The sequence below is a fragment of the Diabrotica virgifera genome, chromosome 2 (genome assembly GCF_917563875.1).
Source record: "Diabrotica virgifera virgifera chromosome 2, PGI_DIABVI_V3a".
NCBI classification, from domain to species: domain Eukaryota; kingdom Metazoa; phylum Arthropoda; class Insecta; order Coleoptera; family Chrysomelidae; genus Diabrotica; species Diabrotica virgifera.
This window is the reverse complement of record NC_065444.1, coordinates 246,196,639-246,215,728: the sequence shown is the minus strand read 5'-3', so window position 1 is coordinate 246,215,728 and position 19,090 is coordinate 246,196,639. Positions and strand designations below refer to the sequence as shown.

The 19,090-nt window shown below is 32.9% G+C and overlaps 2 protein-coding genes across 3 annotated transcripts in view; both read right to left on the bottom strand.

Moving 5' to 3' along the window:
* The window catches only part of LOC114326749 (lambda-crystallin homolog), a 593,088-nt gene that overhangs the window by 420,074 nt on the left and 153,924 nt on the right, over window positions 1-19,090 (bottom strand). The window lies entirely within an intron of this gene.
* Window positions 1,354-19,090, bottom strand: part of LOC114326742 (neurotrimin-like) — an 880,435-nt gene continuing 862,698 nt past the window's right edge. For both annotated transcript variants that reach the window (XM_050643137.1, XM_050643138.1), the window contains 2 exons: window positions 15,750-15,996; window positions 1,354-9,950 (listed from right to left, as the gene is read on the bottom strand). In XM_050643137.1, coding sequence (XP_050499094.1) covers window positions 15,803-15,996 — 194 coding nt within the window. In that variant the 3' untranslated portion in view covers window positions 1,354-9,950; window positions 15,750-15,802. The remainder of the gene's footprint in view (window positions 9,951-15,749; window positions 15,997-19,090) is intronic.

Genomic DNA, 19,090 nt, shown 5'->3' with positions numbered 1-19,090 from the left:
CGCAAACACGGTTGCGTGAAGCGTGGCTCGCAATCGTGAAATTTACGAGACTTGCTCGACCTGTAGATTCTTGTGAAGTGAATACTTCTTACATACTCGATTATATTCGATTCGACTCAATTCGTTTCGATTCGATTATATTCTACTCGATTTGATCCGATTCAATTTATTTTATTTATTTTATTTAATTTTGTTTAATTTTATTTAATTTTATTTAATTTAATTTTATATAATTTTCTTTAATTTTTTAACTTTATTTAATTTTATTAATTTAATCAAGTTTATTTAACTTCATTTAATTTTATTTATGTTTATTTAATTAATTTCATTAATTATATTTAATTTGCAATAATATATGATCTAATGTGATCTAATTTGATTTAATTTCAGTTTTAATTTAATGTAATTTGATATTTTAATTTTAATTTAATATTTTAGTTAACACCTATAAGGTTGAAACCTTTCCGAACCTAGGCAATAATAGAAAATTCTGAATCTATATTTAATTTTTTCATAAAATGTGTCGCACTTTATTTTTCGGAAAAACTGAAGAGATAAACCGCGACAGGGTTAAAACTCCCAAAGCCAGTACAAAATTTAGAAGTCGGATTAATTTAGTCTTAATACAAAAACATGTATTTTTTTTTTCAGAAAGCTGAACAAATCAACCCCTATATGGTTGAAACCACCCCGATCTCAGTCAATAATATCAAATTCGGGATCCCCACTTAGTTTTACCATAAAAGCATGTGTCGCACTATTTTTTTTTTGAGAAAATTGAACAAATCACTCCTATGGGATTGGAACCACCCCGAAACCAGCCAATAATTTAAAATTCGGAATTTATAAATCGTTGATCATGGAGATTTAAGATTTCATCTCACTAATTTGAAGACAGGAACTAAACCATTAAGTACAAAAAATGATAATTATTTTTTCTTAAATAGAGCTAAGCTCATCGAATAAATTAAAAAAACTTCTACTTTAGGGTGTCTAACGAACCAAAAATATTGATAAGTGGCCTATGGGGCAAAAAGGTTCGGGAAACACTGCTTTTAATATAAACCTAATATATCTATGTATTGTTTAAGTGTCATTAAAACATTATTAAAGGACCAATATAAAGTTGTGATTATCCAGGCCAGTTTTATTTCAAAAAGCAATTGCTAAACGTGTTACGATTACAGAACTATTACCCTAATTAGCTGCACTTAAAAGGTTTTCTCTGAGTTATTTTAATAGCATATTTTCCAAAGTTTAATGTGCATTTCTATAACTTGAAATTAGCTAAATATGAAAATGTTTATAACATCAACATCATTAACTGGTAGTTTAATAAATAAAAACAAAACATTTTCACTTCAAACTTTATTAATTGAATTCAATTTATACATATCTAATTACAAATAGTTGAATATTTAAGTCGGAGGCAAACGTTTTAAATCTGAAAACATTAATAAATCAAAATAAAAGATTCTATTACTCTAGTAATATTACTTAAAATTTAGTACAATAAAGGTAACTGTACATATCTTATGAAAAACTCAAAGTTATTCAAATGCAATAAAATTTACATGACTAGATTCGTCTCGAAATCACAATCATTTTATATTATTACGCCAACTCTGAATTTTGATTAGTAACGAACTAAGTTGTAATTATTTATGGAAATCACATTTTTGAAGTCTACAGGTTGTTAGTAAATCAGTATGAAAAACTTTAAGAAGTAATTCTACATGAAAATAATAACAGTCTGTTCTATAAACATATGTCCGCAAATACTTCGTTTACGAGATACGGGGTGTTGACATTTTTATTTAAAATTATCAACTTATTTATTACTCTTAGACCGGTTGAGCTATGAAAATGAAATTTGGTGCGTTTTAAGAGGTATTTATTTTGCACTTTTTGACATACAATTAAGAATTTTCTATTCATCATTGGCGCGCCTACGGGTAATAGTCTGAGTTATTTTAAAGAAAAAAATAGTACGCCACTGAAATATTTCGAAATAAAAATTATTTTTGTATTTTACGTATAATTTCTGATAAAAACCTTTCTCTTCTCTTTTTCATATAGTGCACCGTTTTTATGTAAAAAAATAAAAGATCTTGACGCGTATTTTTCATTTTTTAATACATTATCAAGAACTATCCAAGATAATAATACTAAACTAGAACAATAACAGAAAATATCACTAATAAAATTTTAACTAGGTGCAAAGCTACAAGAAATGTTCAAAATCATCTCCTTTACAGGTAACAGAAGAATTTTATATTCATCATCAACGCGCGTACGAAGAATGGTCTGAATTATTTTAAGAAAAAAATAGTACCCCACTAAGATATGTCAAACTAAAAATTATTTTTGAATTCCTCGTTCAATTTCCGACAAAAAATCTTTCTCGCCTTTTTTTCATACGAGGCGCCGTTTTTATACAAAAAAATAAAACATCTTAACGCTTACAAAGTATTCGAGGTAGTTTCCATATGTATAGAAACTTAGTTCAAATACTTTGTAAACGTTAAGATGTTTTATTTTTTTGCATCCAAACGGCGCTGCATATGAAAAAAAGCAAGAAAGAATTTTTGTCGTAAATTAAACAAGCAATTGAAAAGTGAATTTTAATTTGATATATCTCAGTGGCGTACTATTTTTTCTTAAAAAAAATTCAAACCATTACCCGTACGCGCGCCAATGATGAATATAAAATTATTCTGTCACCTCTAAAGGAGGTTATTTTTAACATTTGTTGTAGCTCTGCACCTAGTTAAAATCTTATTAGTAATATTTTCTGTTATTGTTTTAGTTTAGTATTATTATATTGGATAGTTCTTGATAATGTATTAAAAAATACCCGTCAAGATGTTTTATTTTTCTGCAAAAAAACCGTGCACCATATGAAAAAAAGACAAGAAAGGTTTTTTATCACAAATTAGGAGTAAAATATAAAAATAATTTTTAATTCGAAATATATCAGTGGCGTATTATTTTTTTCTTTAAAAAAATTCAGACCACTTCCCTAGGCGCGCAAATGATAAATAAAAAATTCTTAATTGGATTTCAAACAATGTACAATAACTACCTTTTAAAACGCACCAAATTTCATTTTCATATCTCAACCGGTCTTAGAGCAATAAATAAATTGGCATTTTGAAATAAAAATTTCAACACCCCGTATAAACGAAGCATTTGCGGACATACATTTATCGAGCAAAATCTCATTATTTTTTCATGTAAAATTACTCCTTAAAGTTTTTCATACTTATTTACTAACACCCTGTATGTCATTTATAAATACTAAATGGCTATTGAAAACAGCTTAACCCAGCGTGAGTTAAGCCGATTAGAGGAACTATATACTTTGGTACGACTGACCAAATTATACCTACTAATATTTAGATAAGAGTAAGCCTCTGCCTTATACCTGGAGAAAGATTTATGAACTGCCGAATTATGAAATCTGTTTTCTAACTCATTTACATACCAATGTGATTTTAGATTTATTTACTTATATCAATTTAAGCCATCATAAATCAAATTCAGAGTTTACGCAATGATATGAAATTTTTGTAATTTCGAGAAGAATATTTGAGTTACGTTACATTTTCCATAAGATGTACGGTGTGCTTCATTATTATACAAGTAGTACTGAAAACCTAGTGATGTAAATAAATCATATAATATACTTAAAACACTATAAAAAGGAAAAAAAAGTTTTTACTAAATTATGACAATATTAATTTACCAAATTATGACAGCACAGTTTATTTTTGGTAAATGTGCTGCTATTGTTCGTCCTCTATAACTTTTCCCATGGGTTGCGATTTATTTTCAAACAAATTAAGTCAAAACATAAAGTGAAACAAACGTCGATGTGTATATACATTTTGTATACTGGATACTATATATTACATTTTATTATTCGTCCGCTATAACTTTTCCCATGCGTCACGATTCATTTTCAAACAAAGTAAGTCAAAACATAAAGTAAAACGTACGCCGATGTGTGTACAGTTTATCTAATTTACTTACCGTTGCACGTCATTGTCTATGTCAGAGATCTAAGTTGACATTGTTGCCAAATTATAAAAAATTCTGAATTCATTTTCAATCAAATAGATCACATAATTATTGCAAACTTGGATTACACAACAAAACAAATTAATATTCAATGTAAATAAATAAAAACATTAGAAATAGAAAACTAGAATTAAATTATAATCTTACCTTAAAGTAAATAATAAAAACAATAAATATAATAAAACAAATACTACGAGTAAAGAATAAAAACAAATCTAAAGTGTCAATACCGCAACTGTCAAATAAATTTTACCAATGTATGCCAAAATGTCACCTTCGTTCGATTACAGTTAAAGTGTGTTCCGAACAAATGTGCTTCACAAAAACGCTTTATAATCAATTTATACAAATTAAACGAAACATATTATTGTGTATGTCTTTAAGTTAACATTAATAGAAATCTTCAAATATTATTTCTACGCGTATATAATAAAATATGTCTAGTGGCTGTAATTCCAGTGTACTTGGCAAAAGGATTCTAAAAAAGAACACACCTACCGCCTAAATATTTCGTGTTGGTATCATGTGACGTCACGGGCTATAATGTGGATGACGTGCAATGGTAAGTAAATTAGATGGAGTATAGTATAATATAGTATACAGTATACAAAATGTATATACACATCGACGTTCGTTTCACTTTCAAGTTTTGACTTAATTTGTTTGAAAATGAATCGTGATGCATGGGAAAAGTTATAGCGGACGAACAATGTTAAATATTGCTGAAATATATCACAAAGAATGGAATGGAAAAACACCTAAAGAAAACTGATTACCTAACAACGGAGAATACAGAAATAAAACAACTGGAAATAGACGAAGGCACACAAATCAAAGGACCAGACAAGTACAAGTATTTAGGTTTCATAATATCAAACAAAGGAACAACTGAAAAAGATATAAAAACTAGACTAGGACAAACAAGAGACTGCATACGAAAAATAAACCCGTTAATAAGGGATAAAAACATCGGTATAAAAACGAAAAGAAAAAATACTTAATACCCTGACAAGAAGTATCCTTACTAATGGGTGTGAAAATTGGATAATAAATAAGAAAAAAAAAAAACAAAATAAAATCAACAGAGATGGATTTCCTAAGGAGAAGCTGCAGAGTAACAAAAGGAAATAGAATAAGGAACATAGAAATTAAGAAAAGCGTGAGACTGAACTCATATTATGATAGACTATATAGAACGGAAAAGATTAACCTGTTACGGACATGTCAGAAGAGCAGACTAAAAACATTTGATAAACAGAATAACAGAGTGGAGTCCGATAGGAAGAAGAAATAGAGAGGCAGACCCTGAAGTTTTTTAAAGATGAAGTGGACGAAGCGATGGAAAGAAGAAATCTGCAGGAAGGGGACTGGCAAATCAGAAAGAACTAAAAGTGTGGAAATCCTTTTTATATAATATTTATCTCACCATCTTTATTCAAGATATATCTTGCAGCAGCCCTGGGAAGATAGAAAAACGTACGTAGGTTGAGTATAGAACTTGACGATGAATGTATAATATAAACATTAGTTTGCTGATGACCAGGTGATAATGGCGACTGGCAGAGACGATACTCAGACACGGTACTTAACTGGCAGAGTAATATTCAGAAATAAATTTTTTTTAAACCTGAATATGAAGAGGACGAGAGAGTTATCCACAAAAAATTTGTATCTATCCAAATAAAAAACTGTGCCTCGAGTGATTTACTAGGCAACTGAGTAAAATAACAGAAAAACAGAAGATCAAGTAATAATAAACTAAGACTAAGTTTTCACTCTAATGGCATATAAAACAACATAATGCTATTCTACACCCCACCAGAATGAAAACAATGGGAACCTTCTCTGGTTACACCTCCGAGGCTTCTACAATATGCAAGCCATACGGATGCTGAGACTAAGGAAGATGAGGGAATTCTACAATTTACAATTCACGTCCCATCTGCTCAGCGCGGTAAAGTTCCAACAAGAATTGAAAATGGTTATCCATTTTTTATTTACATTTACTCTGATTGGAGTACGAAGGAAACCATTCTCGTTGGAACTTTACCGCGCTGAGCAGATGGGACGTGAATTGTAAATTGTAGAATTCCCTCATCTTCCTTAGTCTCAGCATCCGTATAGTTTGCATATTGTAGAAGCCTCGGAGGTGTAACCACAGAAGGTTCCCATTGTTTTCATTCTGGTGGGGTGTAGAATAGCATTATGTTGTTTTATATGCAATTAGAGTGAAAACTTAGTTTTGTTGTAGCAGTTGGCGCTAGGGCATCTATGCCATTTCGTTCGTTGCAATCCGGGACTGCACGCTGGGGTTTGCTTTGGTTGGATCAGGGAGAGCAGCATGTGTGCCTCCTGATGAGAGACTAATAAGTTTCGAAACCGGTAGAGGTGCTTGCTGCACTCTCTGATTGGACTAGAATATGGTTCGGCTGTATTGTAGTTTTGCAACGAAATTGAAAATGGTTATCCATTTTTTAATAATAAACTAGTTTTGAAGAAAGAATTTTTTTTGCAATGCTTAAAAATACCTTGTGATACAATTAAAGATCACAACCCTTGGTCACATCTGTACTGTTGTAAATTAAATTATATTCTTTATAGCAAAATTCTTACTAACATCTTTTATAAAAAATATACTAAAATTAATACACTATACCTCGTTTTTAAACTAGGAGGAGTAATTCAAATTTACCGCGCCGTAATGCTTGTTTGTAATTGGTCCTATTGCAGGCAAGTTTACTAAACTAAATTATGAAATTTCGACAGTATTGTCATTTAAAATTCATAGGTTAATTAAGTTATATCGGTGATTTTTTTGTGTTTTCTGCGTTATTCCTTTAATTTTTAGATTTATAGTCTGATATTATATAAAAAAAACTCTTTAGCGACGTATTAGTGTAATATAATATTTGTTGATTACCGTCAAAGGCCGACATGATCAACCAAAAAAGAGATGAATCTGATGATTTTTCTAGTGACATTATTGGAGAGACATGGGAAGTCTCAGATCTAAACAATAAATCTGAAACTTTTCATGGAACCACTTTCTGGTAAGATCCTTAATCTCTGATTTTTACAATTTATAAAACAAGGAGACGACGAGAAAAGAAAACGAAAGGGAGTCTACAATATGCAATCGCGGAGACCGGTCCTGCATCGATAACTATAATGTTGTATTCAATGTGGGCTCCGAATAATTTTAATATTAAAAAAGTTGAATATAAGTTATAAATTGTGAATCTCAGTGATATATTGAAATAAACTCTAAGTGTACAAACTCTTTACATAATATCCAGTTAAATTAGCATTAAAGTCAGCAAACTGCAATTATTTGTTATTGTTGGCAATAAACAAATCCAGTTTTACCAGCAAAATAACCGCTTTTGGTAAAGACCGATATACCTGCTTTAGCAGGCGTACAGGGTCGGACTTACTTTTCACTTAACGTTTATCGAAATGAATTCAAACATGGAATCACACAACAGTTCTACAATACAAGACCATCAACGCCAAATAAACGCATCACAGTCATACTCTGGCAGCGTCTAGAGTGCAATTTCCTTTAAAGTCCCAAGCAATTATCTTTAGTGCCTTAGAAAACACCAAACTTCAAGACTACCTTCTCCCACTTGGAAATATAATTCAACCGAAAAATATAATTTTCTCTTCTAGATTATCTAATAATCGCGTATGTATGTATTTATCCAATAAACAAATAGTAGATGATTTTATGAATAATCATGGTCAATTAGAAATACAAGGTGAAATTGTCAGAGCAAGAAGGTTAGACACCAGCGGAACGACTTGTGCTCTCCGGCGTATGTCCTTCAATACCGCACGACTTGCTAATCAATAAGTTACAAAAAATCGGCATAGTTCCTGTCTCCCCCATGACATTCCTCAAAATTAGTGCTTCTATGCCTGAGCACAGTCACATCCTTAGTTTTCGAAGACACATCTATATCAGTCCTCACAGTCTAACACTACCAGAGCCATTTACTCTTGTTTTTGATAACACGATATATAGAATATTCATTTTTCAAGACAGTTTAGTTTGCTTTAGATGCAAGAAGCCAGGTCACATTGCATCAAAGTGCTCCGAACCAGTAGCTCAACTAAACCCCAAACAAAACAATGAAGCTTCGGTATCCAGGGCAATAAATATATCTTCGCAAGCACCCAATGATACAAACCTTTCTCAGTGTGAACAAATGTCTATTTCTAATATCCCGGAGATACCGAACAAAGTAGATGCATCAAATAAGGACAGTCACATAATTAATCAACCAAAACGTAACTTTGATGAAATTATTTCACCTGAAGCAGATCCATCTTCAAAAGAACGTAACATTTTTCCACCGCCTAAAGTCCAAGCAAAATCTAAAAAAGCTAAAATTAGTTCAGCAAGCACTTCTGAATGCTCATTTTCTCTCTTACTTGACCCTGCCAAAAACTTCATAGAAAATCACCCTCAACCTTTCCCTCTAAACTTTGATCAACTTAACATGCTCCTAACGAATATCACGGGATCAACAGATCCTATAGCCACGATTCAAGAATATACCACAGACCTACCAGCCATGACCGATATGCTTACTGAAGTTTACCCTCATTTAAAAGAAAGATCTATAAAATGCAAATTCACGTCCTTAAGGAAAAACATTTTTAAACACCTTGGTAGTGAGGCATCGGACTGGGAAAGTGACACATCTCAATTAAGTCAACATTAAGATTCAAGTTTCTACTTCAAAAGAATATAGATGGGTTTTTCCATCGCCTTGCTATGCTCCAACCTCTTTGTTTAAATTCCAGCATCTATACTGCAGAGTTTTTTGTTTGTTTGAAGCCACCAAACGTGTAAATATTAAAAACCTTCCTTGTTGTCTAGTCCTCTCCGACTCTCTTAGCATAGTCAAAGCTATGCAAAATATATACCATAAACACCCCATTGAGAAAAGGATCATGGTCGAACTAATGGAAGCTCAAGAAAGTTTCAGAAGAATCCACTTCCTGTGGATACCATCCCACATAGGCGTAGAAGAAAATATGAACAAGCAGAATACTAGTGCGCGTAACGCTAATTCGGAGTGTCGCTAGCGATCTGAAAGTTCATTTTAAAAATAAAATGTTAGTGCGTGGAATCGAATTATTGCTCCAAAGGTTTAATTGTATACAAATTGTAATTAGTTTTTACCAATTTTTGATTTAATATTGTTACAAATGTTACAGAAATGTCCCTAACAACCTTCGGGTGGATGCGACTTTGTCTTCTTTAAATAAAAAAATATGCAATCACATTTCGTCTATTCATCTAGTAAAAATTCCAACGAAAGTTGATTCCTTTTATTCAAAATATGACTAAATGAAAAATTAAATAGAGCCTAGGTTTCAATTAAGTTTCAATCCCGTACGTACGTTTCTGTCTCTCCAGACATCTTCAGTGGGGCTACATGAACACCTCTTCATGTAGAGTTGTTCATGTAGCCCCACTGAAGACGTCTGGAGATACAGAAACGTACGTAGGGGATGGTGAATCACCTCTGAACCGAATTGAGTCTTTTGAGTTTACTCCTCCCTGTTGAAAATAAGGGTTTAATTACAAATATTATATTATTTAATTTAAAACGTCCTCCTCTATTCAAACTGAAGCACTATCTCGTAATGAAACGGCAGTCTCTATAATACACTTTAGCAGAGCATCTTTATTTTTGTATACACTTTGTACTAGCTTATTTTTACAATACACTTTTTACAATATTTACAGTACAGGTCCATTTTTTTAATAGAAGTTATTGATCAGTCAGTCTCATTCTGGATATGTTTTGCCACTTGAGTAGAGCCATGGCACACTTTTGAAACGCAGTCATCTGAAATAAAAAGAAAAACGATATTTCAAATGTTTGTATATTCGACTGTAAAACTAGAAAATCGCGCCTAATTTTTAGATTTATCAAGCCACAATAATTATTAGTGTAATAAAAAATAACATTTTTAAATAACTAATGATTGAAGATTCGATTTTCATCCCAAAAAAGCTTATTTAAAAAATCCTGGGAAGATCTATAACCAAAGTTTTATTACATTATAATAATGTTTTATTATGTCTTCTCAAAATTGACAGAAGTACTACTCCTTGATCTTGTAGGCCACAGCATCATTATCATCAGTGGCGTTACAGCTCTTTATGAGCCAAAGTCTTCTTCAGAGTAATCCTCCATTCGCTCCTGTCTCTGGCAACTCTTCTCCATCCTCTAATTCCAATAGATTTCAAATCATTTTTTAGGTTGTCTTGGTACCCAAGTCTCGATCTTCCTCTTGCTTGTTGTCCTATCGGCCCTCTTCGGTCAAAAACTTTTCTGACTATGGTATCTTCCTCTCGGAATGGGACGTTTCGGCGTCGCCGTTTCGGCGTGGCCATTTCGGCGTGGCCGTTTGGGCGTAGAGCCGTTTCGGCGTAGGCCGTTTCGGCGTAGGCCGTTTCGGCGTCGGCCATTTCGGCGTCAGAAATTTTATTTTAGTTGACTAAATACCTACATTGAGGTTTATTGGTCAGGCAATTTTTTGGAAAAAAATCTTTTAATATAGTTATTTAAATACATTGGAGTTCATTGGTCACACAATTTTAACATTAATGGTCAAGTAGAAAAATAAACTAAATATATTTCTTTTATAAACATTTTGTTATATTTTATTCTGCAAATACCTATATTGGATTTTTTATTAATGCATATTAATAATAATTGCTGTTCTCTTAATTGTCCCAGAGCTAATTAGATGATAACTGACATTTTTCAACTTTAATTAGACATACATTATATGGTATATAGACGGAGAATTTTAATATTGTTAAAATATCTTTTTTAAGCAAAAATATTTGCAGAATGTATATTTTTAAAAAAAATTAAATTATACAATATTTTCTTGAAAGGAATCTGCTTTTAAAATATTTACCATTAGTTAGTATAATAATAGTTATCCCTATATATATTGCACAATAACTAAAATAAAATATTCATTTTTCCAAAATCTTGTTTATTCATTTATTTATATATAATATCTACAGCTAGAAGCCAATTACAGATATTACATTAACTATGAGCTAAATAACAAGCACACACACATAAGTATAAAATTGACATATACAAATCTACCATTAATATTAAAATTTTGTGATCAATGGACTCCAATGTATCTATTTAAATAACTATATTAAAAGATTTTTTTCAAAATAATGTCTTACTAATAGACTCCAATGTAGGTATTTAGTCAACTAAAATAAAATCTCTGACGCCGAAATGGCCGACGCCGAAACGGCCTACGCCGAAACGGCTCTACGCCCAAACGGCCACGCCGAAATGGCCACGCCGAAACGGCGACGCCGAAATGTCCTAGACCCTCTTCCTCTCGCCTGATTACATGACCTATCCATCTAAGTCGTGCTACCTTAATGAATTGTACAACGTCAGGTTCTCCAAAATTTCTATACAACTCAAAGTTGTAACGCCTGCGCCACAAACCTTGTTCTTTTATGCCACCATATATTCGTCTTAGAGCTTTTCGCTCAAAACGTTTGAAAAGTTCTTGGTCATTCTGAGTAAGTGATCAAGTTTCTGAGCCATATGTTAGCACTGGCCTTATTAGTGTTTTGTAGACAGTCAATTTAATTTTTCTAGGTATTTTTGAGGCCATCTGTCTTCTTAAGCCATAGTAGCACTTATTGGCGAGCACTATTCTTCTTTTAATTTCTTCACTGACATTGTTATATTTAGTTAGCAGCGAGCCTAAGTATATGAAGGTGTCGAGAACTTCCAGTTCTAGGTCTTCAATTATTATTCTTGTAGGTATCGGGTTGCTTGACCTAGTGCAACACATATATTTGGTCTTTTGAACATTTATATTTAGCCCCATTCTCTGTGCAGATGCTCTTAACGACCGAAATGCTTCAGTCAGAGATTTTTAGATCTTTTTATGATGTCTATGTCATCTGCATATCCGACAATTTGTACTGATTTGTTAAAGATAGTACCATTCGTATTAATTTGGGACTCCCGAATTATTTTTCCTAATGCCAGATTAAATAAGAGACACGATAGTCCATCACCCTGTCTAAGTACATTTTTGCAATGGAAGGGTCTTGAGAAATCGTTCTTGATTTTTACCATGCTCTCTGCTGCTGTGAGCGTAAGTTCAGTTAATTGGACAAGATGAAGCGGTATTTTAAATTCTACTATAGCAAGTAGAAGTTTGCCTCTATTAACTGAGTCGTATGCGACTTTGAAGTCCACGACTATGTGGTGGGTGTCGACGCCGAACTCTAGGGTTTTTTCAAGGATCTGCCTCATTGTAAATATCTGGTCCGTTGTTGATTTATTAGGACAGAAACCGCACTGATATCCTCCTACTATTTCTTCAGCGTAGGGGAGAAGTCTTTTGTACAATACGTTGGACAACACTTTATATGCCATATTGAGTAGAGTGATGCCTCTATAATTATCAAACACCATCATGTCTCCCTTTTTGTGTAGAGGACACAGTACACCCAACTTCCGGTCTGTGGGTGTTTCTTTCTGTTGCCAAATGTATGCATGCATGTGTTTCAAGAGGGTGTCGCCGCCGTTTTTGAAGAGTTCAGCAGGGAGATTATCCGAACCGGGGGCTTTGTTATTTTTAAGTGTTAAGATGGCTTCCTTAATTTCTTTCCTAATTCCTAATTCCCTAAGATGGTGGGGAGTGGCTGCCGATCATCTTATTTAATTTGAAGTATGGGATCCTCCATCTCGCCATCTTCATAATTGCCACTAAGCAGTTCTTCAAAATGTTGCGCCCATCTGTTTAATATCTGTTCCTTGTTACTAATTATAGAGCCGTCCCTATCTTTACAGGCTATTATTCTGGGTTTGAAGTCTTTTCTGCAGCTATTTATCTGTTGGTAGAATGTTCGTATGTCCTTTCCATTGTGGTAGTTAACAATTTCGTTTAGAGCGTGTTGGTATTGTTCGTTTTTTTCTTCTGAACATTCTCTTTTCTTCCCTTCCAAGATTTTCATAATCTTCGAGAGTTAATCTCGTTCTGCGCTGCTGGCCACAGCATGTGTATAATAGAAATTGTATGTTGCATATGTAGGTATTGTGTATGAAATTGTAGGTGTTTTTACTTCGACTTCCTTTATTCCACTATTGTTGGTATATTCTTGTTGTTGACTTCTTCTTTTAGTATTAATCCTTTTAGTATTGCCATATTCTGCTTTGGTTGTATTACAACCAAACTGCCAATATTAAAGTGGATGACCAATTGACAGAGGCAGTCTCCATAGATAGAGGAGTGAGGCAAGGATGCATCCTGTCTCCTATCTCCGGTGCTGTTTAATATATACTCTGAATGTATCTTCGAGCAAGCGCTGGGAGAACTACAGGAAGGCGTATTAGTCAATGGAGTGCGTCTGAACAACATTAGATATGCCGACGACGCTGTAGTTTTTGCAGATAATCTAGATAGTTTGCAAAGAATAATGTCGCGCATATCAGATATAAGTAGAGAATACGGACTTGATCTCAATACGAAAAAAACAAAGTACATGGTAGTCAGTAAGCGCGAAAAATTAAATACACAGCTTTTGGTTAACCAACAACTAATTGACAGGGTCGACAGCTACAAATACCTTGGTACCAACGTAAAAAGCCAGTGGGACCACTGAAGTTAAATAAAACAACGCATAGGAAAAGCGAGATCAGCGTTCATAATGATGAAGTCTCTTTTCAGAAGGCACGATTTACCTCTTGCTACCAAAATTTCTATCATCAGATGCTATGTATTTTCTACGTTATTATACAGAGTAGAGGCCTGGACACTTTCCGAGGCTTCTTTGAGAAAACTCGAGTCATTCGAGATGTGGCGTTAGAGGCGCATTTTGAGAATTTTGTGGGTAGATCGTGTGACTAATGTTGAGGTTCTACGTAGAATACGCAAAGAATGTGAGATTATTAACACAATAAAAAAACGCAAACTAGAATATCTTGGCCATGTTATGAGAAATGAACAGAGATATGGCTTGTTACAACTCATTCTTCAACGCAAGGTATTTGGAAAGGGAGGACCTGGTAGAAGAAGAATATCTTGTCTTCAAAACCTGAGAAAGTGGTTTAATACATCGACAACCGGACTATTCAGAATAGCAGCAAGCAAAGTTAGGATAGCCGTGCTGATCGCCAACATCCGGAACAGATAGGCACCTTAAGAAGAAGAATATTCTGCTCAGATTTTGTTACATATCTTTCTTCGTTAAGTAGGATGAGGGCAGCTAATTTGACTTTTTTCTTTTTCATATCTGTTTCTTTCATGCATCTTTCCATTTTATTCTGTGCTAGTTGTCCTGTTTGCTGTAGTGAATGTCGTAAACAAGGTCCTCAAGTTGTACTATAGCCCCCACCGACCAGTGTCTATCATCATCATCCAGCCTCAAAAGTCCACTGCTGAACATAGGCCTCCTCCCCTCGTGTCCAACCCCATCTATCCTGCGCCGCTTTCATCCAGTTTTTATTTAGCTTTCTTAAGTCGTCAGTCCATATTGTAGGCGGTCGACCGACGCTATCGTCGTGTCTATCATATTAGTTTAAGCAAGCGTCGTGTCTATCATATTAGTTTAAATAAATATTTTTTAAATTAAAATTGAGCTAATTTGCTTGGTCAATAATGTTAAATTATTAGTTTTTAAACGCTTTTATTTAGTTCAATAGTTTGCGTCAAATCTTTAGACGTTAATTTGACTGCCTTTTCTTCAATGCAAGTGAATAAAAATTTGCAGACATATGCATTCGCGGGAACAATACACGAATTGTCAATAAAAAATTTCATGTTTATTAATTGTTTAATTAAAAAAAAAAGATTCTAATGGAAAATGCTTAAATTCTCTTGTTTTTACAATGGAAAAACTTGAAACTTTTACTGGTTGTATAGCTAATGATATGAACAATACATAATTTCACTTTTTACGTTAATTGTTTACGTTATGCTTCATAAATAAACAATAAAGTTTCAAATTTTTTGCTGATTAAGACTACTTTTCATGTTTGTACATCATATGTTTTATACATATTTTATTAAACATGACGATATATTTTAATGTTTGAAAAGTGTAAGACTAAAAAGTAAAAAATAAAAAAAATACGAAAAAAAATTTTTAAGAAACGCTTTTCTTTAGTTACGAGTGACTAAAATTAAAAATATTATAAAAAAAGCAACTAAAAATCAAAAAAAAATTGAAAAAATCTAGCACATTCGTTAAAGAAAAGCGTGGGGCGAAAACCGTTTATTCGATGAACACGAGCCACGCTTTTCTTTGACGAATGTGTTAGATTTCTTTATTTTTTTTCTTTTTAGTTGATTTTTTTAAAATATTTTTAATTTTGGTAACTCGTATCTAAAGAAAAGCGTTTCTTAAATTTTTTTTTTCAATTTTTTTTATTTATTATTATCTTTCATAGTTTAGGTTACACATTTTTCTATACATTTTTATTCACAATTTTATATGTATTTAACAAATATTCCTGCTAATAATCAAATTAAAAAAGCAAAAACCTTAACAAACCAACTGCTACTATTCCCACGAAACAAATCTAACTTCAACACAAAAAAAGAAACTAAAAATAAACACACAAAAAACTCCTTACCCTCCGCTGCACTCCTTTCCTCGACTACTACTTTCCTAATTTCATTTCGGGCATCACCTCGGGCCCTCATCGGACGAGGCCGCGGCCGCCGAGGCGAAAAAGAAGAAAAGTATCGAGAGGAAGAAGCAGAAAACGACGACTCCGCCGGAGCTGAAGTTTCTCGACGCTCCACTGAAGGCGCCCGGAGGCTCCTGGATGGGCGGAGGGCCATTCGACGGCAGAGTGTACTCACTGTCGTAGTCGTAATCTAAAAAGTAAAAGATTGCAGCGTTAATTTTTTATTAGTGGGGCACTTTGGAGTTCATTATGAAGTATTAACACAATTAGGGCATTTGCCCGTTTTTTTCTTTTATTACAGACTTAATTGAAACCTTCTGTGTTGATATACATAATAAATCCAGATTAATTACATTAATTTTATACATTATAATTCATAAAAATACTACAATGTGAGAAATTTATTCTTAAATATATAAAATGCCCCCTAGTTGAGATTTGGAAGGAAGCAATACTGTTTGCAGAATTGCCAAATTCCCTTGCTGTGTCCTTTCTTACTCAAAAAGAAGATATTATTTATTTCACAATAAAACACTGAAAAACGTTTGTTTTTCTATACTTCCACAAAATTTATTACAACTTTGTTATTACTACAGCTGTTTCGGCAAAGTGCCTTTCTCAAGTGATATATTTTACAATGTGTTTGCCTTTTTAAGTCTTTAACTGAAGAGGTTGAGGAGTGGGGAGCTGTTTGTCTCGAGTTGGTCATTCAGAATTATATCTGTATTTTTCAATTTATTAATTTCCATTGATTCTAAAAGTGATAGCTTAAGGCCTTTATTTTGAATATGTAGAATTTGAAACTCTTCATTGAAAGAATGATTATGATCTAGAAGGTGAAGTGCGTATGTAGAAGTGTCTGTTTTTCTATTGTTGAAAGCCCTTTTGTGTTCTGCTATCCGTTTGTCAAAAGTTCTGCCAGTTTGACCGATGTAAGTTTTCGGACAGTCACCACAAGTTAGTTTGTACACACCACTCTGTAGTTGCTTTCTCTTTCGGCTTTTATTGTTTTTAATATGTTTGCTTAAGTTGTTGTTAGTTCTGAAAGCTGGTGTTATTCCTTTCTTTTTTATGTATCTGGCTATTTTTGTTGTTATTTTGCCAGTATATGTGAGAGAGCAGAAGGTACTGGGTTCTTTCTGTGGTGGTGGATACACTAATTTCAAGGCTTTCTTATGGAGTTTTTGGTTTAAAATGTTGTTAACTGTTTGTTCGTTATAGCCATTGTTTACTGCTATTTGTCTAATGATATTTAGTTCTGTCTCGAAGTTATTTTTTGTCATAGGAATTTCTGTCAGTCTATGTATCATGCTATGGTAGGCTGCTAATTTGTGTTGTGTAGGATGATGAATTGTGTATAGTTGTGTCAGTATGGGTAGGTTTATGATATACGGAGAACTCATGTTTGTTGTGTAGTCTAGTAATCGTTACATCTAGAAAGTTTATGGAATTATTCTGTTCTGTTTCTATTGTGAACTCAATATTACTATGAAGTGAATTAATGTATGATAGAAATTGGTCAAGTTGTCTGTTAGTTCCTGTAAAGCAGACTAGTATGTCATCCACGTATCTCCACCAATATAAGAACTGTTTAAATAAGGGGTGTTTAGAAATTGTTGTTTCAAGTTGGTTCATAAATATATCTGATAGTAATGGGCTTAGAGGATTACCCATAATAAGTCCTGCACTGTTGTTTGTGTAAATTTGATTATTGAATTCAAAATAGTCTTGATTTATGCAAATTTCAAGAAGATGTAAAATTTCAGATGCAATGATCGGATTTGTACTATTATGTTCTAAAAGGTTTTTAACTAAAACAAAAGTTTCTGTAGGAGGAACACTGGGAAAAAGATTTTTTACGTCAAATGAAATTAGTCTGGAGTTGTTGGGTAATTGAAAATGTTGTATTTTATTAACTAGTTCTAGTGTATTTTTTACGGTGAATTTAGGTGAAAATTTAGTGTATTCTGTAATAATATCTGACAGTTTTTTTGAAAGTTTATATGACGGAGCTGTATAAAAGGAAACTACAGGTCTAATTGGGTGGTCAGGTTTGTGTAGTTTAATAAAAGAGTATAATTTAGGTTTTTCAGTGTTTTATTGTGAGATAAAATGAACTTCCATCAAGTAACGGTCGAATCCATCAATTATTATTTATTTGTCAAACAAGAGTGATACATTTACTGGATGCATGTCATCAAATATTAATAAGAACATCAAAATATATAAAAAACCATACAGAAGTAAAAACTTCTTTTGTATATTGGTATAAAAAGTTTTATTAAAAAACATAAAGGTCCTCCAGAAGGATTAGCAAAACGTTTTCAATCTGAATCAGATCATCCTCAGTGCGTTCTGCTTCGTAAAAGAAACTAGCAACTTTTTGAAAAAGGTTACATCAATATTAATGGTTTACATAATAATTAAGTGGTATTTGTAGCGACTCCAAGTCGATGTTAAAGGATTAATTTATGTGTTAGGAGTGCTCAAAGGGCAACATGGTTCCCTGCTCGTTAAGAACTTGTGGTTCTTGCCAGTTCAATGGACACAGACCAACAAAAGTAATAAAACTTTTTATACCAATATACAAAAGAAGTTTTTACTTCTGTATGGTTTTTTAACTATGGTATACAGCCAGCTACGGGGACTTTCCCATTGATTTTATCAAAATATATATTATATTAAGCACGTAATCCGTGACATTAGGACAATATCAATCTGATTTCAAGAAGAGTACATGAGTAAATACTAAAATGTATGCTCTGAAGAAGGGTCGGACAGTTTGCTGTTAATACAAGCTGGAGCTCATATAACCCTTGATAAACTTCAAAAATGTTCACGGTTCAATAGTTAAAAACAAGATATCAATAGTTGACAGATTTGGCCACACCTTACAATTTATATTAATAACAGCCTGGTTCAGCGAAAAGCAATATACAGGAATAGCTTTTATAATGTACGCAAAGCCATCGACAGAGTATGGCATAAAGGGCTGATATACAAAATGAGACATTATGGATACAGTGAGACCAGTTCTATCTAAACACAGAATCCCAAATGCGGTAATATCACAGGGGTTGGTTTTATCACCCCCTCTATATAACATAAGGAGCGATCCACAATTATTGTTATTGGGATCAAAGCTAGCCGTGCAAAAAATTACGTATGTCTTGTTTTAATCTGAATTTATATCAATGGTTTAAAAATTAATTTTGATTAACATTATAAAACATAAAAAATCAGTCAAAACCTTTGACACAGAACTTTCATCAAAAATAATAAGA